At 37.2% G+C, this 23715-nt stretch overlaps 7 protein-coding genes across 16 annotated transcripts; 4 read left to right on the forward strand and 3 right to left on the reverse strand.

The window, feature by feature from the left end:
• Positions 1-5403: 5403 nt before the first annotated feature.
• LOC124328341 (protein RER1-like) lies at positions 5404-6892 on the forward strand. The gene is made up of 6 exons (XM_046787086.1): positions 5404-5588; positions 5811-5902; positions 6051-6155; positions 6227-6326; positions 6381-6601; positions 6657-6892. The coding sequence occupies exons 2-6, from the start codon at positions 5825-5827 to the stop codon at positions 6753-6755; spliced, it is 603 nt and encodes a 200-aa protein (XP_046643042.1). The 5' UTR covers positions 5404-5588; positions 5811-5824; the 3' UTR covers positions 6756-6892.
• A 1467-nt stretch (positions 6893-8359) lies between these two features.
• On the forward strand, positions 8360-10909 carry LOC124329491 (cyclin-dependent kinase 5 activator 1-like). 3 transcript variants are annotated; one of them, XM_046788555.1, is made up of 3 exons: positions 8360-8542; positions 8641-9629; positions 9705-10909. In XM_046788555.1, exons 2-3 carry the CDS (start codon positions 8841-8843, stop codon positions 10029-10031), a joined length of 1116 nt encoding a protein of 371 aa, XP_046644511.1. In that variant the 5' UTR covers positions 8360-8542; positions 8641-8840; the 3' UTR covers positions 10032-10909. The 3 variants fall into 3 exon arrangements, with proteins under 3 accessions (XP_046644511.1, XP_046644513.1, XP_046644512.1); XM_046788557.1 differs by having other exon boundaries at positions 8796-9629; XM_046788556.1 differs by having other exon boundaries at positions 8360-9629.
• Positions 10910-11020: 111 nt separating this feature from the next.
• On the reverse strand, positions 11021-14671 carry LOC124329490 (leucine-rich repeat flightless-interacting protein 2-like). Of its 5 annotated transcripts, none has more exons than XR_006916799.1 (12): positions 14503-14671; positions 13997-14181; positions 13803-13935; positions 13569-13738; positions 13335-13481; positions 13141-13257; positions 12942-13080; positions 12484-12654; positions 12310-12392; positions 12136-12240; positions 11894-12065; positions 11021-11524 (listed from the first exon to the last, which is right to left on the reverse strand). XR_006916799.1 is itself a non-coding variant. In XM_046788553.1 (12 exons), exons 3-12 carry the CDS (start codon positions 14087-14089, stop codon positions 11414-11416), a joined length of 1269 nt encoding a protein of 422 aa, XP_046644509.1. In that variant the 5' UTR covers positions 14090-14181; positions 14337-14434; positions 14503-14669; the 3' UTR covers positions 11021-11413. The 5 variants fall into 5 exon arrangements, 4 of the variants coding, with proteins under 4 accessions (XP_046644509.1, XP_046644508.1, XP_046644510.1 ...); XM_046788553.1 differs by lacking the exon at positions 11894-12065 and adding an exon at positions 14337-14434 and having other exon boundaries at positions 14503-14669; XM_046788552.1 differs by lacking the exon at positions 11894-12065 and adding an exon at positions 14296-14434 and having other exon boundaries at positions 14503-14669.
• A 1015-nt stretch (positions 14672-15686) lies between these two features.
• LOC124329320 (NADPH:adrenodoxin oxidoreductase, mitochondrial-like) lies at positions 15687-18590 on the forward strand. Of its 3 annotated transcripts, XM_046788354.1 has the most exons (9): positions 15687-16033; positions 16105-16166; positions 16251-16407; positions 16474-16689; positions 16753-16842; positions 16905-17007; positions 17073-17429; positions 17492-17725; positions 18453-18590. In XM_046788354.1, the coding sequence occupies exons 1-9, from the start codon at positions 15887-15889 to the stop codon at positions 18464-18466; spliced, it is 1380 nt and encodes a 459-aa protein (XP_046644310.1). In that variant the 5' UTR covers positions 15687-15886; the 3' UTR covers positions 18467-18590. The 3 variants fall into 3 exon arrangements, with proteins under 3 accessions (XP_046644310.1, XP_046644309.1, XP_046644311.1); XM_046788353.1 differs by lacking the exon at positions 18453-18590 and having other exon boundaries at positions 17492-18066; XM_046788355.1 differs by lacking the exon at positions 18453-18590 and having other exon boundaries at positions 15904-16033; positions 16091-16166; positions 17492-18066.
• Positions 17795-18639, reverse strand: LOC124329322 (protein canopy homolog 3-like). Its single transcript, XM_046788357.1, has 4 exons — positions 18422-18639; positions 18226-18360; positions 18079-18163; positions 17795-18018 (listed from the first exon to the last, which is right to left on the reverse strand). The coding sequence occupies exons 1-4, from the start codon at positions 18637-18639 to the stop codon at positions 17851-17853; spliced, it is 606 nt and encodes a 201-aa protein (XP_046644313.1). The 3' UTR covers positions 17795-17850.
• A 329-nt stretch (positions 18640-18968) lies between these two features.
• LOC124329319 (sphingosine kinase 2-like) lies at positions 18969-21666 on the forward strand. Of its 2 annotated transcripts, none has more exons than XM_046788351.1 (8): positions 18969-19530; positions 19595-19898; positions 19969-20084; positions 20154-20256; positions 20313-20436; positions 20497-20733; positions 20802-20841; positions 20897-21666. In XM_046788351.1, exons 1-8 carry the CDS (start codon positions 19172-19174, stop codon positions 21078-21080), a joined length of 1467 nt encoding a protein of 488 aa, XP_046644307.1. In that variant the 5' UTR covers positions 18969-19171; the 3' UTR covers positions 21081-21666. The 2 variants fall into 2 exon arrangements, with proteins under 2 accessions (XP_046644307.1, XP_046644308.1); XM_046788352.1 differs by having other exon boundaries at positions 18970-19530; positions 20316-20436.
• LOC124329321 (fructose-1,6-bisphosphatase 1-like) lies at positions 21584-23434 on the reverse strand. Its single transcript, XM_046788356.1, has 8 exons — positions 23312-23434; positions 23003-23183; positions 22796-22940; positions 22602-22708; positions 22394-22538; positions 22199-22330; positions 22005-22121; positions 21584-21942 (listed from the first exon to the last, which is right to left on the reverse strand). The coding sequence occupies exons 2-8, from the start codon at positions 23170-23172 to the stop codon at positions 21748-21750; spliced, it is 1011 nt and encodes a 336-aa protein (XP_046644312.1). The 5' UTR covers positions 23173-23183; positions 23312-23434; the 3' UTR covers positions 21584-21747.
• Between the last annotated feature and the right edge of the window lie 281 nt (positions 23435-23715).

A 23715-nucleotide genomic window follows, 5' to 3' on the forward strand; every position in this document is an offset into this window, starting at 1 on the left:
ATCAAGCCCGAAATCAGATTCTCCGCATCATACTAGGCTGCTTTAAATCTACCCCAAGAGCTTTACTAAACATGGAAACTGGCATCCACCCAGTTGAGAGTATATGGGAACAACTAGCCTACAGATACCTCATCAGACTTAACGAAAAACCATGGAACCCAGCATATGACACAGTCCAACAACTAATCAAAGCAACGGCGAAATGGAAACACAACAGCACCCCAGCAGCCATTATCTATCTGAGGAAACTAGACCAGACAACTAAAACCCTCTTCAAATTTCCCGTCTTCCGCCATGGAAACACATTCCCACCAAATACTTCCCTCTTAAGAAAAAAGAAGCACTCAACTCAACTCGAACAGCCCAAATCTTCCTGTCCCTTACTTCATTACAAGACCCCAACCACCTAGCAATCTACAATGATGGATCAGTGTGCGAGTCTTCCAAAACATCCACATGTGCATCCTACGTTCCCCTACATGGAGAAAAAAAGGCCTGGTTCCTTCAAAAACCCCACCGACAGCTTTGTCGCAGAACTATATGCCATTAGGCAAGCCCTCTACTACTTGAACGAGCATGATATTTCGTCAGTCACCATCTACACTGACTCCAAATCAGGGCTCTTCCCTACCAAGACAAGTTTTTTGCTATCGAAAAACGATTAATACAGGGTTGTAGATCTTTTTATGCCGATCATTTTTCATATATGGTTTAGGGTGTGCAAATGAGCGGGAGTGCCCGTAAAACGCGTTCAAAGTTTCGAGTTTTACGGGGCTGACGCGCAGCCCACGCCGGCCAGAAAGGGGGTCGAGCGGGGGGGTGGCGCGTACCCATGGGAGAGGGGTGAGTGAAGGGGGGGTATTCCTGGGCCATACTATACGAGCCCATGTTTCCCAATCTGTTCCCATGTCACCGGTGGTCTAATGGTCAGCATCCCGGGCTGATATGTCGAAGGACCGAGGTTCGAATCTCGAAAAGAGAAATTCAAAAACAATTGAGCCATATGATAGCTAGCCGTCAATTACCTAAGACATTGACTTATGCAATTGAACATGTGACCGCACGATATAGCAGTGACAGGTGCTATTGTCTTTTTAAAATTTTAAAATTTAAATTTTTTAAAAATTTATTTTTCGACTTGGTCGTGATTCGATCCTCGGTACTTCGACATGTAACTCCGATCTTCCACTTCCATCAACAACAGCTTTATGTAATGCAACATATGACCGCATGATATAGCAGTGACTGATGTTATTCCCATTTTAAAATTTTAAAATTTCAATTGTTTTTGAATTTCTCTTTTCGACTGGGCCAAGATTCGAACCTCGGTCCTTCGACATATCAGCCCGGGATGCTGACCATTAGACCACCGGTGACATGGGAACAGATGGGGAAACATGGGCTCGTATAGTATGGCCCAGGTATATCCCCCTTCACTCACCCCTCTCCCATGGGTACGCGCCACCCCCCTGCTCGACCCCCTTTCTGGCCGGCGTGGGCTGCGCGTCAGCCCCGTAAAACTCGAAACTTTGAACGCGTTTTACGGGCACTCCCGCTCATTTGCACACCCTAAACCATATATGAAAAATGATCAGCATAAAAAGATCTACAACCCTGTATTAATCGTTTTTCGATAGCAAAAAACTTGTCTTGGTAGGGAAGAGCCCAAATCAGCTGTTCAAGCAAGTTCAAATTTCAAATGGGAAGCAAGTACAGCTGTACCTGAAATAATTAATCAAATTAGAAATCTTAATTCATCGGGGACCCAAGTCACATTAATGTGGATACCTTCACATGCTGGGATACCAGGAAACGAAATTGCTGACCAACTGGCCACTGAAATCCAAAAAAAAACGAAAAAGGATCTGGGAAAATACAATCCAAAATAAAATAGACATTAACCAAACTATTAACAAAGTCAAAACTAAATAAAACAACATCACCTTCAAGAAACTGAAAACACAATCAAACAACATGGCGGTGACGCAAAGAAACGAGACTGGAGTCTTACCTTGGCGCATTAACAAGAAACGAAATATCCAAACAGCAATGCTTCGGTTACGCAGCGGGCACAATAAACTAAATCACTTCATGAGCAGATTGGACTCCGAAATACCTGATGAATGTCCTCAGCCCAGAACAAGAAGACGCGTCACATGTGCTCCTCTACTGCCAAGAATATTCCGAAGCGAGGGACAACCTCGAAAGGAAACTCCTCCCCCTCAACATCCCGATCGACGTACTGACCCTACTAGGACTGAATGGCTCCATCCCTAAACACACGCAAACGAAAATAGTGGTTTCCGTCATACCCTGGTAGCACGCCTCTATCTATAGGATATACGTCGCACATCTTTTCAGCCGAGTGAGATATCTTAACCCGACGTCCATAGGATTGCCTGTATCTATACTAATGTCGCGCTGTAAGACATCTAAATGGGTACGGCTTACAGCCGTCTTCAAAATACTTAAATTTAAGCAAAAAGAAAAAAGAAACGTTCCTCGATGGGCGCGAAACCACATTCTTTGGAGTGGTACTCCAGTGCTCTACCCACTACACCACTCTCTATTACTTTTCAATTGTATTTGGTTCAACGGTTGTAAATTAATATTAGCAGTTAAAATAAGAAAAATCTAAAGTCCTTGTCTTCCTCATCTATCCTGTGGACAGATAATTTGGACATCTCACAGACGTCATGTTACGTCTGTCTGTTAAGCGTCTGATTACTAGTACAAATGGATGTCCGTGATCGTATGAGAAACGTACATCTATAGTACATCTATACGAAGATAGCATAAGGCCGTAGTAAATTGATTATCCATGTGATATCCAATGTAGGTTGTATCTAGATAAGATTTGATCTAGACATTAAGACATCTATATGATAGACGATGGATGTAAGTGTGCTACCAGGGTAGCCTTCCTTCTCGAATCACATCTTATTAAAAGAATTTAATTTAACCGTCCAAATTCTTTGTTATTCCCCCTCCCCTTTCTCGTGTCTATTTTTTTGCCTTCGTGCTATGTAACTACAACAAAAATTCAATAAATCGAAGCGAAGGTATGTAAGGGACGCCATGGATTAAATTTGATTTTGATTTGATTTATTTATAACACGCATTATCCAAATAAAGTTCTAATGACGCGGAAAGTACAGTCAGGGTAAGAGTCACAGAAAAAGCATAAGACACATCAATCGAAAAGGTGCTTGAATAAAAGAGAACGAAACTTGGGGAGTGTGGTGGCATTACGAACAGAAAGAGGGAGTCGGTTCCAGATGGCAGGAGCGACCTTTGCAAAAGATCGATCACCAAGATTAACATGGCGAGTGCGAGGAAAGCAAAGTAGAGCAGATGAAGATGAGCGTAGGCTGCGTGAGTTTTCAAGAGGAATGATTAGACGAGTCAGGTAAGGTGGTGTGGAGCCATTTAAACAACGATAGGTCAGGGTGGCAATACGAAAAGTGATGGCGACCCGTAAACTGTCACCAGTGGCAACCAGCCATGGCCAGTAACACCTACCGTATCAAATCAAAAATATCTTCCATTTTCGATCTCTTCAAGGTATGATGCAGACCGTAGTGAGATGTGACCACAGAATTAATTTTACGGGTATCTTCACTGTGTTATAAATTCGGGACAGCCTTAAGGCGATTTTTTAACTAATTTTAACAATTTTAGTGGATTTGAACCAACGACTAAAAGTTTCATGGCGCATGTATCTGATAGGGTCACTTAATCCACTGAGCCACCTGAACCATGATTCAACATATTTCATAACAAACTAAGTTGGAATTAACAATGAGGGAATGCAAGACTCTTTTACAAAATCATCAATTTAGACGTAATGAAAAAACTTTCAGCATGATCAACATTCCACCTCAAAATAAGTGTCGTCAAACTGCACGTAACTTAAAAGAAGTTAGTAAATCCCAAATATTGACACTTCAACTATTGCCATCTTGTGTACATTATACTGTTTCAATTTTGTGTACTTGGGTGTCCCGATTTTGTGTTATGGGTTTTATCACCAGCAAGCTTCACGATCGATTTTATGCAAATTTCTTATTTATTCTTGCATTTCTAATGGAATCTAGAGATTCTGTCGAGCTCTTTATTTTAAGACTAAATGCAGCTCAAAATAACCCCTAAATAGTAAATACCTTAATATGGATGGATTTCAAACGTCCCAAATCTAGTTTTTTTCTAAGTCCTTTTTCATAATATATTTTTTGTCATATCTTTAAAATTTGTACAGCTACATTGACATGGTTGTATAAAACGTAGATCCGTTCGTTTTCTTTAATTTCAGCAACTTTCCCTTTCAAAAATCGGGTTAATTTTTCGTTTTTCTATTATACTGAAAAATGTTATTTCGTCCCAAATAAGAAATTTTCGGGCCTGTCCCGAATTAGATGGCCTACTTTACCCTTTACGTTTGATTTTTTTTTTTCGCACACTAAATTTATTCATAATTGCACCAAATTGTTACAATTAGATAGCTAATGAAAGATTTACTACAATTTTATATTTTTTTAAATCTTTTATTTCCACCAGAACGTGTGTTTACACGGGTAAAAAAATAAAAAACAACAAAATTCAAATAACTTTTTAAACATGTTCTGCACGATATTATTCACGGGGATTTTGAACAGAGCTATATTGTAATGATATGAACAGTGCTCACCAACAAAATAACTATTAAAAATTTGTTTGGGGTGAAATGTCTTATTTGACTATACTAAGGGTCGCGTCACCATACCATGATGACCATCATACTCTCTATCACTCTCTGGCATGGTGTTTTAGTATGGTGGGGGAACTTATGGTTGGAATCGGCTATCTCGGCTGAAGCCAGTGGTCACCTATGATCAGCGCTGCCTGGTGGACAATTGGGTGAACTATGAGCTATAAACGGTTTGAAAATTTTCCAAGTCCGATTCCACTTTGCTTATGTACTTATAAAGCTATAAAATCGTAAAAAATGAGTCAATAACAGTAATTAAGTATTATTTTCCAGCTTAAATTATTTCAAAATTAATAGACAACAAATATGAAAAAAAAAATGATGTATTTTAGATTTGAATCTTTCTTCCAAATAGTCGTAGCTCGTGACGCTAGCCACTGCGACAACCGGTTGATATCTGCATTTGAAAATGTTAAATATATATACTATTTTACAGACGAATTATTTTACAAAAGATTAGTATTTTGGTTCATAGAGGGCACCGACAATAGGTGACCAGCCCTGCAATTGGCTGTTAAGAATTTTTACTTTTCACTAAGCTCCGCCTCTTGTCCGGAAACTGGCTTCATTCGAGATAGCCGATTCCAACAAAAGTTCCCCCACCATACTAATACACCATGTTCTCTGGTGACGCCAGTCGCCAACTCGCCTTCACCCCTCCATCACTTTGCTAGAACTCTGGCCGGGGCAACAGCCCAATTTCCCGGCCATGTATTTACAGCAGCCCTCACCATTACAGGAAACACAGTACCATCGTACCTATCGAAGAATAAAGTGTCATGGCTGCCTAAATTTAAAAAAAACCTTAATAATTCTTTCTTCTGCAACGTGTTGTTTCTAGGTAAATTACAAAATCAAAGTTTAAATAATTTCTAAGAGTGATTAAACTGGATTTGCTATTCACGAATTCGAAGAATTTTGAAACTACAGTGTCGTTAATAAAATTAATGAACGTGCGTCTCAGCCAATCCCCCCCCCCCCCCCGCACACACACACACACTCTCTAAAATGACGTGTCGAACTGTCGGCTAGAATGATTCAATATCTTAAAACTTATTTCTAGGATATTCCGCTGTTATGATGATCCCTGACCAAGGAGCTGATTCAAGGCAAAGTCCTAATCTATTAATGCAGTTCTTTAAGAGGCTGGGACAAGTAATAAATTGTTTTACATTCTTATACTTTTTATTTTGGGTTGGTATTTAAATTACAAATAACTTTCAATTATTGCATTGAAGGCACTGTCTAGTTAACACAAGATGTAGATAAAAGGTTATGTAATATGAAAAATTGTAATTTTTAGTCCTATCAGTCTCTTTTGGATAAGTCGACTCCTCATCCAATGTCAAGATGGATCTTCACTTTTCTATTGATAACACTATTTTTGGCAAGAGTTTTTTTCAGCAAGGTAAGTGAGAAAACCCTTCTTTGAACCCTTCTTTAAATCCATAACTGATGAATTTTCTCTTTTGTGTATAGGGATGGTATATAGTCACCTATGCATTGGGCATTTACCATTTGAATCTATTCATTGCATTTCTCTCTCCTAAAATTGATCCTGCTATGTCTGATTTTGAAGGTAATTTGTTTTCCTAAAAGAAAAATATCATTTTTATTGAACTTGTTTGTTTAGAGTCAGAAGATGGTCCTGAATTGCCAACAAAAGTTAATGAAGAATTTCGGCCATTTATCAGACGACTACCAGAATTTAAGTTTTGGTATTCAGTCTCAAAATCAACTGTTATTGCTGTGTTTTGCACTTTCTTTGAAGTGTTTAATGTCCCTGTATTTTGGCCTATACTTGTGATGTACTTCATCACACTTTTCTGCCTCACTATGAAACGCCAGATAAAGGTGATTTCTCATACATAATTATAGAATATGTCAACTAATATCATCTCTTTTTCAGCATATGATTAAATACCGTTACATACCATTCACCCACGGAAAACCCAAGTATCAGGTAGATAACAGCAAAGGGTTTTCGGGAAATATCCCTAAAAAATAGAAGAACCTGCTATCATCTAAATTGATGAGTGAATGTTTGTCAAAAATTCTGTACTGAAAATAGAGTAATATTGTTTTTCTTTGTTTTTTTTTGTTATGGATTTCCAAAATCTTATGATAAAATCGAGCAGAATTCTTGTTTCGTGTTGCATCTTGTTTTTTTTTTGTTTTTTCTTTGTTTGTTTGTTTTTCAACAATTGAGATCTGGCTGTTAGCTTTCTGCTGAGAGAGGCTGTTTTCATTCTGCTAAACTTCTTAGGGTGTGGACGAAAACTAAACTTGCTTCAAATTCTACTTGCTTTAAGGAAAGTTAATACGTGTTTGGAATTGAAATGTCTTCTTCTGCAAGAAAAACGGCTCAGATAGGTTTATTTCTTCCTTTCTTTTCCAGTAAACGTCCACCCGATATGCCTTAAACAGACAAAATATATGAGTTTCATAAGAAGAATATGAAATAAACAAAGGTCAAATGTTTTATCTGCATAACGAAGGTAGGGAGTTAACCACAATTTTTTCCCCATTTTAAAAATGATTGCATATCATCAAATAATTATTTAAATTCAACTGACTAGTATTAAGTATTAATCAGAGCTATAGAGTATAAACTGGTATAGCCATAGCCCTGGTATTAACTATTCAAATTCAATAGTTCACTTGAGGCTCCATTTTCGGCAACCCTGCCACCAGAGTTAAAAATGATAGATTCGTCCTCGGATTCTTTTTTTTTAAGCGGAAAGTAAAGAATAAGTAAATTTTAAAATGCTGCCGCCACCAGAAATAGGCAAAAAGCCTATTTCACAAACTAGCAGGTAATTCGTAAGTGTGCTATTTGTGGTATATGCCCAATTGCCCATTAAGAAGACATCAGAAAACTTGGCCCAACCCAATTCAAAACAAGGGAAAAAGAAAACAAATTTTTATCTATTTGATTTTCGCTTTATTTTCCGCGCTTAAATCAACGATAAATGTTGTTCTTGACTTTGACGCAGAAATTAAAGAACAAAGTACAAAATCGTGCACCTCCGAACAATTGCAACAACTACGGTAAGGCGTCTGGTTAATAAGAAACGACCCCTGAGAAATCATCTCGCCACTTCTGGACCTTCTCTGGTGTCTGGTGGTCAAAGACCAACAATTACTACATGTTTAAATGTTTATAGATTTTTACAAGTCCTTTTCCTCATTTAAATAAAAATCAAAAACCAGAATTTTGATGCCCTTTAGTGGGAGATAGCTAAATAAATAAATTAAGTTCTTAGTTTCTTACGTTAATACTTCTTTAAAAAGGTTTCTAAAACGCAAAGTACGAGACGCATTTAAAAAAAATACGCGAGCATTTTCAAAGAAATACAAAAGAAAGCTCCACTGCTCCAGTGTAGCTAGACTTAAGTCGCTTGAAATTTGAGTTGAAATCAGAAGAGGCTAGAAATCTAGATTGAATCAAATACTATAAACGTGTAGGCCTATTTGTGCATTAGCCTACTGCTGGAATTATCCGTGACCAAAGCTGCGCACGCTCCCACTGAATCCGTCACCATATCCTTAGTGCATTATCGATTTCTGGAAGAGTCGGACACTGCGCGTGAGTGCCCCAAGATATGTGAATTCGTCTCTTTGACAACCTAGCCCTGAACGCATGCGTTCAAAAGTAGCCTAGTCTTCTGCCATGTCACCCCCTGCAAAGACAGCGTTTGCACCCCTGCTATACACGAGTTGAATTATTGCAGTGCTTCGTCTTTCAAGTTCTCGGATGATGTGAAACGTTTCTCGTTTTCCTCATCCAAAACAGTAAGTTGGCTCTTTTTATTTTCATTTCTGGATCGTTTTTGTTTTGTTTTTTTTTCCTTTTCAAGCAACGAATGAACGAATCATTGTTCGAAATTTAGAGAAAGGCACGCGAAAGCACGAGTCGGAACATTTTCGGGTTGTTCGTTCGATATTCTCGTGCAAAGGAGAAAAGAGGGCTACGATCGATATGCGCGAGCTTCTCTTTGCTCCGACATCAGTAATGATTTGATAGCTACGTTCTCAACATTTGCAGAATCATTCAGCCGCTAAAAATTGTGAAGGTTCCTTGTAGAAGATCATGGGAACGGTCATGAGTTTTAATCCTCGTGAAACCCGATCGTCGGTCGGCACGACGTCAGACACTCAAAATCATCTTCGTCACAGCAAAGACGCCATTTTGCAATCAACCACCAGTCAAATGGATCACGCCATCAATAAATCTCTTGTCGCAATCATCCGCGATGAAAACGACATTCGAGACGGGCAGCTCGAACGCAATTTTCGTAAGTCGTCCATGTTTATCAATTCGCTCAGTTGGAAGCGACTTTCCAACCCGGCTTCTCAGAAAAAAAAGATGGAGGTTCACAACGCCACAATCTCGAATCGTGTCTCCGTTTTGCGAACACCGTTAGACAACGTCCACCCCATGCTAGATAACAATAAAAACATTCAAAAATCGTATTACACGTTGAAAGCTAACGACTACTTTGAACCGACATTTCAAACGAAAACAACTATTCGTCCACCCTTGACGCTGTCGGTAACGCCATTCGAGTCGAAGAGTTCGTGCAATCACAACCGGAAAACAGACAAAAATTACGTGACTCAAGATCAACTGGAGCAAAAAACACAAAAATCCACTAACGCTAACGCCAACAGGAATAATAATAACCGAGCGGTCGCTCACAGCAAGCCCAGCGTCAACAAGGCTAAGAAAACGGTGGTTCAAGCATCGACTTCCGAACTTCTTCGCTGTTTTGGAGTTTTTCTGTTCCGTCGGTGTCACCGACTGAAAGATTTTCAAGCCGCAGATGCCGTGATGTGGCTCAGAATGGTGGATCGCAGTCTCTTGTTGCAAGGCTGGCAGGTAAAAATAAAAATTTAGAGAGATTTTTCACAGATTCAAGGACAGAATAACAGTTTACAAATTACGCATTTTCAGGATATTGGCTTTGTTAACCCTTCGAACGTCGTGTTCGTCTACCTGATTGTTAAACAAATAGTGACCGAGAATGTCGAATCGGAGCAGGAACTGCAGTCTATCGTCCTCACGTGTTTGTACTTGTCCTACTCGTACATGGGCAATGAAATTTCGTATCCCCTGAAACCGTTTCTTGTCGATTCTGATCGGAGCCGCTTCTGGAGCCGTTGCCTCTTCATTATAGATCGACTTTCAAGTGACATGTTGCGACTCAACTCAGAACCAGCATTTTTTACCGAAGTCTTTAGCGAGCTGAAATCTTATGGCACTACTCCATTCCAGTCCTAAACACGGGATATCCATTACTCTTATTGATCTCACCTGTGAGTTTGTGATGTTTTCATTTGGACGTCGGGATCCACTTTCGTGTCCGTGTCCACTGTCGACTGTTTCATTGTAATCATCATCACATCATGATTACTCGCTTGTTTGTAAATGGAAAGATGACTCTGTCTGAACGTGTGATTCGCTGCAGTTAATTTGTTTCATACTAGGTTAATATTGACTTCAATATTGTTCTTTCCATGTTCATATTTGCAGTACACAATAACTAAATAGCTGCAGATAAATTGACAGCTATAGCTAGGATCAGTTTGATTGCTGGATTGTGAATATTCTACAACTCTATACGATTCTAGAGAACAATTATGTAACATTGCGTATCAAACTGATTTTAGCGTCTAATTTAAGTTCCCATTGGTTTATAAACAGGAATACTTTTGACCGATGCGTCGCAATCTCTTTGATCTCTATACTTGGCGATATAGTCTAACAAACAACTTGTTTCTTTTACATTATTGCAACTGTTTATTGTTTTCAACAAACTGTGTAATGGTTACTGGTCGCCAAGTTTAAAAATGAATATGTGACGAGCTATTTGTTCTGTTTGTATAATAGTTTGATTGGTTGAAGGACTTTGTTCTTGAAGCATCTCCTTTATGCATAATTAATTGTCATACAGTATAAACGTGTAACCATTGAACGTGTAGACTTAACGCAAGACATTTAATTTAACTTGAATTTAACCTTTGATGATTCTACAAAATATTCTAATCATTTCACCCAATGAACATTCGACCCGTCAGAATTTTCGCGATGGTTTTTATTGTAATACAGACAACTATGTACTACATTTCCGCAAAAAATACATCTTACTTTAAGTTCGACGCACCTGAAACCACTTAATTTCACAATCCTCCCGCTGACAAACTCCATAAACTGAGAATCACTGTTTTTTTTTGTTTGTTTTTTTCAAATAAGTTTTATGTATCAACAAGTTAATTTCGTTTTTCTATTTAGAATGTTCATTGCATTTTCATGTCACAAGCCGTACAATAGCAATACCACTAGTTTTTAATTGGTTAAAACATGCTTGCAAGGTTAAACAAAAGAAAATGGTACGCTCTTCTTCTACAGACAATCAGCAACTAAGATCTGCTTCAACCGATTCAATTAAGCAACACACTCTCTAGCACACGGTAAATGACGTAAAGAGCACTGGCGAATTAAATTAAATGCGTCGACATGGGATAATTCGACAATACAGATTTCCTCGCACACAATCAATATGGGGAAGCGTAGCCCCGAGCAACGGCGTTGTTTTAATTCCATCTCCAGCGGAAATAAATAACGAGTATAAGGCTAGGTAATAAGATATAGAAAAAATGAATTTAAATTTCTTTCAAAAGAGCTGATTTTGCGGTTTTCAGTTTATCTAGTCGTCGCTGTAAATGGTTGTGTGATGTTTCAAGTTCTTCCATTTTGGTCTGAGTTTCTCTTAGCTGAAAAATAGATTTAAAAAAATATATTATTCAATTTAGTATTATGTAGATTGCACGTTGGTACGATTTCCTATAACATTCAGTTGATTGGGTCAGCAAACAGCATTCTCTTTCCCTTTATCAATCAACCATACACTAAAGTTTGCAATAGGACATAAAATTGGATCCATACCGGTCTACTAATAGTTAAAAACTACTAATGTCCAGTATTCAAACAAGTGCGATGCAACCTCCAACTTGGTGCTGAATGCAGCGTTAAAAGTTAGTGCAATGTTTTCTTTCATTGTGGTACTAGTTCGGTAATAGTGATAGGTTAAGTCTCAAAATACGTTCATTCCCATGCGAGCGTCCCCCTTCATCAGATCCCACCTTGAACGTAATCCTACATCGTGACAGTCCATATTTTCTTAAAATGGGCAATGAAACTATTCACGGTTGAGCGAAAGTAGGTTTATCGCCCATGTTTCAGCTTATCATACTGGCGCTGCAGCGTACGACGCGCCGTATCCGTTTCATCAAGGAGCTGTTTGACCTCTCGTAGCTAAGATCAGCGATGCAGGCTGAGGTAATCGGCCACAAACAACAGGGAAAATATAAATGATACACCTTACCTCTCTTTGAAGTTTACGTTTTTCCACTTTTAGTTCATCTTCAGATTTTTCTAACGTTTCAGCGGTCACTCTAAAGCGAGTAACTTGTGTCTCCAGCCGAGCAACCTTTGAATTTACCAAGAATTTACCAAGAATCATAAATAGAAAAGGGAAATGAATCAATAGAGAACATACCGTTGCTTGAAGAGTTGCGATTTCTTGATCTGCTTTCTGAAGCTTTATTTTGTAGTCATTAACCTGTTTGGCAACTGCTTCCTCTGTGTACATAGAACAATAAAAGCAAAACATTTAATGTAATCTCACGTTACAGTTAGGTTAATTGAAAATTCTAGCAAACATTTAACTCACTCTGCCATTCTGAAAGATCGCCGATTGGACCGTTAGGTAATCCAGGAGCGCTAGAAATCGGCCTATCTCGATACATGGATTTTGTGCGTTCCTCTTCTAAATCCAGTTTAACACGCCTCAGCTGATCACATAACTCGTTTTTCTCTTCAGTCAATCTCCGTATCCGTACATCTAAACAAACATTAATTCACATGTTTAATTATATAACCAAGTATACCTATATCGATAAACCATAATGTGTGCACGTTTTTCAGATTAATAAAGTATTTTATGCTTTTATTTTGTTATTTGAAGTTTAGGATAGATAACATTGTGTGCAGCACAAGTCTTGCTGGAAACAACAGCTATCTTTCTTTATATATACATATTTTATATTTTAATTATATATTTTAATTATATACATAAATAAAATTAAAAGAAATAATAATAATAATCATAATAATAATAAGAACAATTACCGAGTGATCCATCACCCGCCTTTTCCAATAAAGAAGCTACATCAGTGGAAACTAAGACTTTCTTTGGAGTCTTTCGTACAGCAGTGGTCGTATTTTCATCACTATCCTCATCTTCACCGACAATGACTAATCCATGTTCCTAAAAACACAACCAGAATCAAACTAAAATAATTTAAGCACACATTTTGGTAGGACAAACCTGAATCATTTTATCACGTTCCTCAAGAATATAGCGGTTGTAATTAAGCTCTTGCTGAATTCTCATCATTTCCCTCTTCGAATCTTCACATTCGCGATGCTTGTCTTTGTGTTCTTTCTACACATCACAATAAGGATATTATTAACTGTGGTAATAATAACGTATAAGTATGTAAACAGCAATAATAATATTACCTGAAGGAGTGCATAAGCTTCATCCATATCTTCTATTTTGTCTTTGAATAGCTCCACCTGATACATCAATGAAGCTTTTTCATTATCAGATTGGGCATTCTGAACCATTGCTTTTCGGAACTTTTCTTCCAATTCCTTGAGTTCTTGCTATAATTTAAAAAATATACAAATTTTAAACTTGGTATTAGGTATAGAGAAATTGGTTGTCTTTCATAAGAAACTAGTAGAAGGTACCCTAAGATCTCGTAATGTCATTGACTGGCCAGGATTTTCATCAGTTGAGTCTTCTGAACCACGGCGACTGGATTGAAAGCTACCAGTACTTCCAAGTATTGGTCTGTTATTCCCTGCTAGAGGTACACCAGTGCTAACAGTTCTACTAACTGGTATCTTTGGGTTTATATCTAATTAATGAAATGGTATATGATGTTCAAACTCCAAGGGAAACAAGTTAACCAAAAGTCATACCCATGCTACTGTCTGCAGTAAACTGGCGATCAGCATTTTCTTCCATTTCTTTCTGCTGCTTTTCAAGTTCTCTCATACGAATGTCACGTGCTTCAGCTCTGGCCAGTCGTCTTGCAACAAGCCTAGACTCTGCCTATAAGATTTCAATTTAGATTGTTTCACCTTTATAATGTTTTAATTAGTTATGTAAAAACCTCTTTAGCAATCTGATCCAGAGCCTGTTCTTCTGCAGAATAATGATTTCCTGCCACACGTTTTCTACTACCAATATTACCAACACTATCCATTTTGATTTTGAATGTTTACAGACAGATAGAATTTAGTTGAACTTATTGTTTAGAAATAGGCAACCAGGTGAGCATTGCTATATTTCCAAGACCTGTAAATGTAATCAAAAGAATATTATAAGCAACAGATGATAAATCACAAAAATTGTAATCAAACAGTTAATAATCTGTTTCTATTTTAATAGAAATGTAAAAGATGTTTATACTATGAACTGTTTTCAGAATAAATTGTTTGCAGCTAAAGTACTTTGCTTTACAATGTTGTTAATAGTTATCTATCTTGGTCTATCTTCTAATAACTTTTCCAAATGTGCAGTATGCCACTGTTCTATCAGGTGTATCATGCTTGAGATTTGATTCATTATAATGTGCATTACAGATTTTCATGAATTAATGAGAAATTCGATAGTTACCCGAAAAAATGTTTATAAAGTGCCGTCAATATTTTGTTCTCAATTTTGTTCTCAATAATAATATTTGACAAGAGTCACAAACGGAATTGGGCGTTGATATGATGATATTACTACTAAGGCTATTCACATACACAGCGACATGGTAGATGGAGCCATCTCACATTCTCACCCTCCCTAAACGGAGAATGCTGCTGAGAGCGCCTACTTTTAACTGGTTGCAGGTTGCTTCATGAAGTTGGCCATATGTTCACCTGGTAAATGTTTCAGCTTTTCAGCTCCTCAAAGAACGACGTAAAAGAGATAATGTAAAAATTTCAATCCCAATTATCTACGTCTTTAAAAAAAAAAAAAAACAACAAAAAAAAAACAGAAAGTTCTTATAGGTAAAAATGCGATGTGATTATTATGTCCATATTACACAGTTGAAGAATATGAGCGCATCGAGCGAAAGTTAATCATTAGCGGCCTGCGCTGTTGGTAGCGCTTGTTCTATTGCGAAATATTTAACCTAATTATTTTCGCGTAGATAGCCAGTAGATAGCCGCCTGTATCAGCGGACGATGGGCGGCGTTCAGCGATAAAAAAGCGGACGGGCCCGCCGTAAGAGCTAAAATAACGGATCGCTACTCGTCCAACTAGTCGCCGCAATCGTTTTTCTTTTGTCGGTTGTCGCTAAAAAGTGGCACTAACGGTTTGCCATAGGATTAGGCCATTTGGGGTATGACATGGCCAAAATATAAAAAGATGTCGGAAAAAGTCCGATTTTTCGGCAAAATTTAACCATTTTAAAAAATTAACGGTTAACCGTGGTTAACCCCCAAAAAATAAATCTTAAATGGTTTAACCGGTTAAGACCGGTCAAACGCACACCTCTGGTTTGATAACTCTGCTTATGATAACTATTAGCTATTAGTTAAGAAAAGAGAAGAAGGCAATAATAGTAAGCTAAAACGGAATCAGGACACCATAAGTTTTTTTTTCTTTTAACATTTAAAAACAGGTTGGTCCTAGTTAGAAAGTATAGAAACTGCCGTAAATTTCCGCGGGTTAAATCAGGACAAGAGAAATCATGTACGTTTTTTAAAACTGGCATAATAGATGCGTTGTATATTCGCACAAAATACAGGTTGTACCTGTTTTTTGTTTTTTTTTTAAGTAAGGATATATAATGCTTTCACAGCCGTGGCTCTGGGGAGTGGGGAAAGTTTTAACTATTAACTTGACATCAGCAAACTCCTTCCGAAACACCCGACAGATGCATACTTACTTTCCTACTGTTTATTAACATCCAAACTCTTCCCTCCTGAAAGTCTTCTGCTTTGATTTTGGTGTTCAAAGTTTGTTTTTGTTATTTTTGAACATATTTCGTACCCGTACACGTAAAATGTGGAGTAGGACGACAAAAAATATCAAGAACGTTGTAAGTTATTTCAGAGCTGTAAATTTCTCATCTCAAGTAGTCTGTCATCAAAAAGTATGCATTGTTGGAAGTGGACCTGCAGGATTTTACACTGCTCAACATCTTCTTAAGGTCTTGATTCATTTTTTTTTTGCTAACCATAGCAAGTGGTTACATTGGTAATTACAGTTTTTCTTATATAGAATTGCCCAACCCTTGAAATAGATATGTTTGAAAAGCTACCTGTGCCTTTTGGATTGGTCAGGTAAAATTTGATAGTTTTTTTATTCATCAACTCGAAATTGTAAATTTTTATTGTTGTATTGATTTTTTTTTTTTTTTTTTTTAGATATGGGGTAGCCCCAGATCATCCTGATGTGAAAAACGTGATAAATACATTCACGGCTATTGCCAAGTCTGGTAGGCTACAGTTTGTTGGAAATGTTACAGTTGGAAAAGATGTTACCCTAAATGATTTGAGAAATGCTTATGATGTAGTGGTTTTGGTAATAATGTTAAAAATCAACAAAGCAGATTTATTTTTATAAGAACTAATAACTCAATCCACATAGGCTTATGGTGCTGCACAAGACAGGTGGTTAGGCATTTCTGGAGAAAATTTATGTAATGTAGTGTCTGCAAGAAAATTTGTGGGGTGGTATAATGGGTTACCTGAAGAAAGCCATCTTAAGTTTGATTTGGATGCTGAAACAGCTGTTATTATAGGACAAGGAAATGTTGCATTGGATATTGCCAGAATACTTCTCACTCCAATAGATATGTTAAAGGTATGTATTATTGAAACATTTTAAACTATCTGAAAAATGAACATTATGTTTTATTTTTCCCAGAAAACTGATATTGCTCAACATGCTTTAGAAGCTCTTAGCCGAAGTAAAATAAAAAATGTTAAAATTGTCGGAAGACGAGGACCTTTGCAGGTGAACTTTTGTCTTGTACAATAAATGTAAATCGCATTTTTTTGTAATTAGTCTCATTTTAGGTCGCTTTTACCATCAAGGAATTGAGAGAAATGATTAAACTTCCAGGAAATTCCTATCGGATTCATCTTGAAAATCCGGAATATATCGATGCATGTCTTCCTAGTATAAAACAAAAATAATTTGTCACAACAGAATATTTAATTAGTATGTCTTGTTAATAATTTCAGAAACCTCTAGGCCTAGAAAAAGACTCACAGAATTGATGCTGCAATCTTCCAGTATGAAGCGATCAGAAGAGGACTCGTCAAAGCAATGGGAGTTAATTTTTCATCGAACTCCGATAAAAATAGTCGGAGACTCAAACGCGAATAAAGTTAACGGATTAGTGGTAGGCATCAATCACTTAACGGGAGATGACTGGGAGAATCCTCAAGTAGAAGATACAGGTCTTAGAGAAACTATACCTTGTGGAATGATTTTAAAAAGCATCGGATATAAGAGCCTTCCCTTGTCCGATGAACTACCTTTTGACCATGCCAAAGGGATTATTCGCCAAACAGAAGGAAGAGTAGAAGGAATGCAAGGTGAAAAACTGAGACCGATATGCGCAAACAAAAACTAATGATTTTATTTGCGACTTTTTCAGGGGTATTCTGCAGTGGATGGGTGGCAAGCGGACCTGTTGGAGTCATAGCATCAACTATGCAAAGTGGTCATGATGTCGGAAAGAGAATTATTGAAGATTTAAAAAATGGAATTGTTGGAACTGGGACAAGGAAACCAGGCCGTGATGCTATTTTATCCCAACTTGAAGCAAGAAATGTTGAACCTGTAACATTTGTAGAATGGGAAGCCTTGGATAACGAAGAGCGTGAACGTGGTAAATATCAGAAAAAACCACGCGAAAAGATAGTTGACGTTAGAGAAATGATAGATATTGCCAAAAAGGGACAATCATAAGTACTGCCTTTATTTAATGAAGCGTAATTTGGACAAATGGCTTGACTATAATTCATTCTTGACTTTTGTTTCACCCTTTTCATCGAGGCATTTTTGTTGGCTTTTGGGCAAAACATGCTGTCGACACAAATAGTTCTGTAAATCCATATTATCTTGTTGGTGGTTGTACCACTCTTCTATTCTTTCTTCATAATCTTCTATTAAAGATTCACACTACAGGAAAAAAATTGTAAAGGTGAATTAATATACATTTACTCTAGACATTATGCTTGCCTGAGTTTTCAGATGGGTAACTTCTGCTGGTGGTTTGTCCCACATCTCATGAGGAATTCCTAAATCAACTTTAACACCTTTTGCACTATTAAAACAATAATTCAATTGTAAAACAAACCCTCTCATGTACTGAATGCAAATACTTACACCAAACCATGGAGTGTTTTAAAAGTTTGGCTCATTTCTTTTGAAAATCTAGATGTATCTGTCCTTTCTTTATGCATTCGGTAATCAAGAATTCTTTCACAAAGTCCTTCAAGAGATTCAACTAATCTAAGCTCCCTGCAAAAGCAACGACATTTATACATTTGTTTTTAAATTTCAGCAGGAGATTATTTCTTACGATTTGATATATTTCTTTTTTGCCTTTTTAGCTTCAATGCTGTAGCCTGTTTCGATGTTTTCGTGGCTTTTACCAGTTTCCTTGAGTCTGTCTTCAAGTTCACCGGCAACTATTTTACAAACTTCACATGGAGTGGCATACTTAACGTCTTCACCAATGGCAAAACTAATAAGAATATAAAAACTGACCAACCAAGAATATCTCAAAAAGAAATACATGAGTAAAACAAATTTCCTGGACCTGTCAAAGTCAAACTAATTAACGAACGAAGATGTCGTCTGCTCAGTACTCAAACGGAAGGCATTATCGCGGGAAACTGGATTACTTCAGAACTGTAGGATGGTGGCGCTGATTTTTATAACAAGCGCAAAACAATATTTTCCCGAATCCTAAACCTACATCTTATATTAAAACATGTAATAAATCATTTAAAAAATTTAATGTATACATTGTTCATTGATATGATATCCAATAAAAAATTTTTCTCATTTTCATTCTCATTGCAATTTGCTTAGATTCTCACCAGATGACGTCGTCGAGTCAATAAACAAAAGGTTCAGTGCACGTGTACTGAGACGACTGAGATTAGAAACGTTAAGAGATTTCTTGATGGACACAAGCAAATAATTTACTCGATAGTCGCCTAGTGAAGGCTAAAGTAATGTATCGGAGACGTGCGTCGTCTCCTATCTATTTTGCCTTGGACTGACACGTCAACAGACTCAACAGCGTTCATTCCGTTCCACAAAAATGTCCAACATACTACAAGATGACATTTTTTATTACTGCGAGGAAAAGAATTTCAGGGGAATCGAGTGCAGAGTTAGTTTGTCACAGTTCAACCTCACGATCACGGAAACTGGAAGCGGGAACAAAAAACGCACAATCAATGTAGATGATGTAATTGGATGCCTTTGCATGAGGAACCAAGATCCAAATGAGGGTTCAAGAAATCCTGAGCAGGACACAGTCAGTGTGTTTCTTTGTGTCTATTTCTACAGCCTTTCAAAAACAGATTTCAAGAAAAGTCCATATAGAAAAAGAGAAACAGCTTTGCTGAGATGTCGCAAGTATCCTGCATTTGTAGAAAATTGTGATCATGTTGCGAAGTATATGGAAAAAAGAAAACTTAAAAATTAATTCAAAATCTATAATAACCTATTTTCTTGTTAGATGGCAATCATTGTTATATTCACTGATTCAGAGCAATCAAATATATCCTCACATGTCTGTTACAACCCCCAACATAGCCGAATCACGAAGACTGCTTGTATTTGTAAATCCAAATAGTGGACCAGGAGTAGCCTTGAAAACATTCAACACAAGAATCCGGTCTTTCCTAGGAGAAGCCAATATTTCATATGATTTAATTGTCACAACACATGTGGGGCATTGCCAACAAATAATTCAAGATTCCAAAGATTTATCAAAATATACAGGAATAGTTGCAGTTTCTGGAGATGGGCTGCTATATGAGGTATCTTTACATTATATCATTGATCATAATATGATTAAAAATAAACAACTCATATGTTTTGTTTAAATAGATTTTCAATGGATTGTTTGCCAGAGAAGATTGGGACACCATGTGTGAAATTCCCGTTGGTGCAATTCCCCAGGGATCAGGCAACGGGCTGGCTCGTTCTCTAGCACATTTCAATAAGTAACTATTAGAGAAAATTTTGAGAAATATGTCGGAACTATTGCAAAAATTCTAATTATTATTTTTCAGTGAACCTTATCTACATGATCCTCTGGTGGTTAGTGTACTCAACGTTGTAAAATTAAAAAGCAGAGAAATGGATCTTTGCCTGATTAACACAACTAATTTCCCTGTAGGATTCTCTAATAAATCTTTATATAAAACAATTTCTAATAGAATTCTTCACAGCAGAAACTAATCAGCTTTCTTAGTGTTGGATGGGGTCTGATGGCAGATATTGATATTGAATCTGAACGCCTTAGAATGATTGGAGAAGCCCGTTTTACTGTGGGAGCATTGGCTAGAGTAATGCGTAAGTAGACTACAGAATTTTGCCTGCTGCAATGTAATCTGAGCGCTTGTATCCTACTAGGACTCCGTACATATAAAGCCACCATATTTTATTTACCAGTCAATGAGGATACCCCTTCAGAAGAAATGCCACCCTTACCTCCACTTGATGAACCATTACCGGATCAGCGCTGGGTCACTATGAGCGGAGAATTCGTTTGTGTCTATTCTTCGATGGTTCCCTTCATTGGAACCGACCTATTTTTTGCACCAAAATCTGTACTAAATGATGGGATAATTTGGTTAATGATTGTCAAAGGTAGGAACAAAAAATATAGCTGTTTTGCAGGACCTTTAAGAATCAACATAATTTATCTATTTACACAGCGCCCATTTCAAAATTTCAAGTTACCCAATTACTGCTAAGGTAAATACTTAATGGGTTGGTACGAATACAGACGACCTGATTCTTTTTATATTAGCATGGATAAAGGAACACATATTCAGCTACCTTGGGTGACGTTTGTTCCAGTCACAGCTTTTCGCCTAATTCCGGACAAAAGTGTTGGCCCTCAATCGTATCTAGTAATTGATGGTGAGAAACTGGATACTCAGGCAATGCAAGCACAAATAATACCGCGCAAAGGGCGCATTTTTATGCGTTAAGATTTCGCCCCAAAATTCTCCTCAACCAGAATTCCTATACACACCGTCGATTTCTACAAGTTAAGTTTCTCAATTTACCAGGGTTTGTAATGCCTTTTAAAGATTCGTCTTGCAGCCTATATGAATTTATATCTAATAGTCCTCTACCAACATTCCACTATATGTACACCATTGATTAGTAATAAATCTACCTTGCGTTTTACTAGTTAAATTAAGTAATACCAACATTTTGTTAAAACAAAATATTTGTGCCATTTAATTTAACTAATATAAAATCAAATGCGTAGTTTTTGTATTACCTGAAGATATATTCGTTTCCAAAATCCCAGTTATTTTCCAGTAAATTAACCATGAAACCGAAATGTTGTAGGCTATATGGCTTGATTACGTGCAGGTCGGTAAACCGGTCGTGTTGTAAAAGAAAAATAAGTCAAAGTAAAAAAAAGTTTTTTTTTTTTTTTTTTTTTTTTATGGGAAATCTATTTTATAACCCAACATTCCTAATAACTGATTAATGATAGAAGATAGAAACAGTATCTTAGCTATTTTGATTGAGATGGAATCAACTGCGAATAAACTGTGAAAACCGTATCAAAAAGGCTTCGTCGTTTTGGTCCCGCTTGAGAAATGAAGTGTTTCTAGTGGTTACTAAAGTTTCATTGCATTTTCACAATTGGTCAGCATGACGCTTGATGATATCGAGTACGTCTTGAACATCGTCCTTTGAGCCCAAAATAACTGGACAGCGTTCGTGAATTTTTTCTGGTTGAATATCTAGAATTGGGATAGATCCTGTGGTTGCTGCGCCGCCTGCCTGCTCCATGATGAAGGCCATTGGGATGCTTTCGTACAACAGACGGAGCTAAAATGGAAGAAATAAATGTTCTTTTTTCCTCAATCGTTACAATCAGGAAAGTTGTTTACTTTTCCTCGTGGAGCATCTGTGGTGGCAGGGTACATGAATATTCCGCCATACTTGAGGGTGCGGTGAACATCGGCGACCATCGAACCGACATAACGAGCTCCATACGGCTTTGGTCCCTACACATTTGGTTTACCCCCACAAAATACAATTAAACCAAATGTTTAAATTTCTACAAGTCGTCCACTCCTTTCACCTCTTTCTTTGATGCAACATATTCTTGAATAGCTTTGTCCCAGTTATTTGTATAACCCTCATTGATTGAGTAGATCTTGCCTCTAGGTTTCACTTTCATATCAGGGTCAGTGAGCACAAATTCTCCAATTGCCTTGTCAAAACACCCACTTTAAAATAAACCTAACTTTGAAGAATATATAAATGAATCACTCACTGGGTCCAGAAGGAATCCATTAACCCCATTACCAGTTGATAAGACCATCATTGTGGCACTACCATATAGAGAATAGCCAGCAGCTACACACTGCCTTCCAGGTTGCAAAACATCTTTAACTGATGGAACACCTTCTGTGGTTTTCCTACAATTTGAAGAAAAAGATATGTATTCATAAGATTAAACACATAGGTTTGTATAAAATTACTTGAAAATTGAAAAAATGGATCCAATAGAAACAAGGCAATCTATGTTTGAAGATCCATCCAAAGGATCAAAGCAGACTATATACTTTCCTTGTTTCTCTGTTTCTACCTAATTAAAAAAAAATATGGCCATAAAAACCTTTACTACTGAATTCACTGTTAGAATGATAATTCTATTAGACTGCCATTACTGTACCTCAATAACAGTTTCATCTTCTTCAGAAACAAGTAAACATGTGGTAAAAGAACTTCTCAATAAGTTGATGAACAATTCATTTGCTAGAACATCAAGTTTCTTTACTTCTTCTCCTTGAACATTGACTTGGCCAGCAATACCATACCTAGAAAGTTGTTAGGGCATGGTTATAGTATGAGTGTTCTGAAATAACACAGAATTACTCACAAATTAGCAATTCCTGCTCTGCGAACTGCAGAACTAACAGCTTTAATGGCAGATTGCAATGAATTAAGCAACTGTGATAAATCTCCTGATGCACCTGGGATACGTCTCTGTTCAGCAAGAACAAATCTAGTCAGAGTCATACAATTTGTATCAATTGGTGAGTTGGACATCCTTGAAGGCACTGTATAATAGAGAATCTAAAATATCATCAATATTATAGAATTGTAGTTAAACCTAATGCAACTCAAATGATTAGTATAATTTATAATGGATATGCAGTTAGGCACCAGCACCACACCCTAATTTTACCAGAGTCTTGGGTATAGGAATGAAGATAGTCAATCCGCCAACGGAGACCTAGAAATGAAGGACTAGAGTCACTCAACTCTTGTTTACTTCTGAGAGTTTCTTGTGTAACTCGGTTCGTACTAACCCAAGGTATTGTTTGACTTGTTGAATTTTTTTATCAACACTAGATGGCATTCAATCGTGGCCTTACGTGTTGCTAGGCACGTAAGCAAAACAGATACTTTCAAGGATATTAAACATTCGTGTGATGAATATTGTATTTTTTAAATTTCATTCGTATTAAATTTTCACGCAGTACAGTTTTGCAATACTTTATGTCTTATAGGTTTCAAAACACTTATGTAAAGTGTCGTTTTGTACCGCTAAAAAGAATGGCGTGAAGAAGGAGAAAAAAGAGGCCTTCA

This window comes from Daphnia pulicaria, chromosome 3 (assembly GCF_021234035.1).
Source record: "Daphnia pulicaria isolate SC F1-1A chromosome 3, SC_F0-13Bv2, whole genome shotgun sequence".
NCBI classification, from domain to species: domain Eukaryota; kingdom Metazoa; phylum Arthropoda; class Branchiopoda; order Diplostraca; family Daphniidae; genus Daphnia; species Daphnia pulicaria.

Coding starts and splice junctions, on each gene's coding strand:
- LOC124329490 (XM_046788551.1), bottom strand. CDS start 14,089: ATGGATAGTGTTGGTAATATTGGTAGTAGAAAACGTGTGGCAGGAAAT. Junction 13,936..13,996: donor TGGATCAGATTGCTAAAGAG/GTTTTTACATAA, acceptor GAAATCTTATAG/GCAGAGTCTAGGCTTGTTGC. Junction 13,258..13,334: donor AAGCTTATGCACTCCTTCAG/GTAATATTATTA, acceptor TGTGATGTGTAG/AAAGAACACAAAGACAAGCA.
- LOC124329320 (XM_046788353.1), top strand. CDS start 15,887: ATGTGGAGTAGGACGACAAAAAATATCAAGAACGTTGTAAGTTATTTC. Junction 16,034..16,104: donor CTGCTCAACATCTTCTTAAG/GTCTTGATTCAT, acceptor TTTCTTATATAG/AATTGCCCAACCCTTGAAAT. Junction 17,008..17,072: donor TATCGATGCATGTCTTCCTA/GTATAAAACAAA, acceptor TAATAATTTCAG/AAACCTCTAGGCCTAGAAAA.
- LOC124329491 (XM_046788556.1), top strand. CDS start 8,841: ATGGGAACGGTCATGAGTTTTAATCCTCGTGAAACCCGATCGTCGGTC. Junction 9,630..9,704: donor TCTTGTTGCAAGGCTGGCAG/GTAAAAATAAAA, acceptor ACGCATTTTCAG/GATATTGGCTTTGTTAACCC.
- LOC124328341 (XM_046787086.1), top strand. CDS start 5,825: ATGATGATCCCTGACCAAGGAGCTGATTCAAGGCAAAGTCCTAATCTA. Junction 5,903..6,050: donor TCTTTAAGAGGCTGGGACAA/GTAATAAATTGT, acceptor TGTAATTTTTAG/TCCTATCAGTCTCTTTTGGA. Junction 6,327..6,380: donor TGCTATGTCTGATTTTGAAG/GTAATTTGTTTT, acceptor TTGTTTGTTTAG/AGTCAGAAGATGGTCCTGAA.
- LOC124329322 (XM_046788357.1), bottom strand. CDS start 18,639: ATGTATTTCTTTTTGAGATATTCTTGGTTGGTCAGTTTTTATATTCTT. Junction 18,361..18,421: donor AAAAAGAAATATATCAAATC/GTAAGAAATAAT, acceptor TTGCTTTTGCAG/GGAGCTTAGATTAGTTGAAT. Junction 18,019..18,078: donor TTACCCATCTGAAAACTCAG/GCAAGCATAATG, acceptor TTTTTCCTGTAG/TGTGAATCTTTAATAGAAGA.
- LOC124329319 (XM_046788351.1), top strand. CDS start 19,172: ATGTCCAACATACTACAAGATGACATTTTTTATTACTGCGAGGAAAAG. Junction 19,899..19,968: donor GAGATGGGCTGCTATATGAG/GTATCTTTACAT, acceptor TTGTTTAAATAG/ATTTTCAATGGATTGTTTGC. Junction 20,734..20,801: donor TTGGTTAATGATTGTCAAAG/GTAGGAACAAAA, acceptor CTATTTACACAG/CGCCCATTTCAAAATTTCAA.
- LOC124329321 (XM_046788356.1), bottom strand. CDS start 23,172: ATGTCCAACTCACCAATTGATACAAATTGTATGACTCTGACTAGATTT. Junction 22,941..23,002: donor AGAGCAGGAATTGCTAATTT/GTGAGTAATTCT, acceptor ACAACTTTCTAG/GTATGGTATTGCTGGCCAAG. Junction 22,539..22,601: donor TCCATTTTTTCAATTTTCAA/GTAATTTTATAC, acceptor TTCAAATTGTAG/GAAAACCACAGAAGGTGTTC.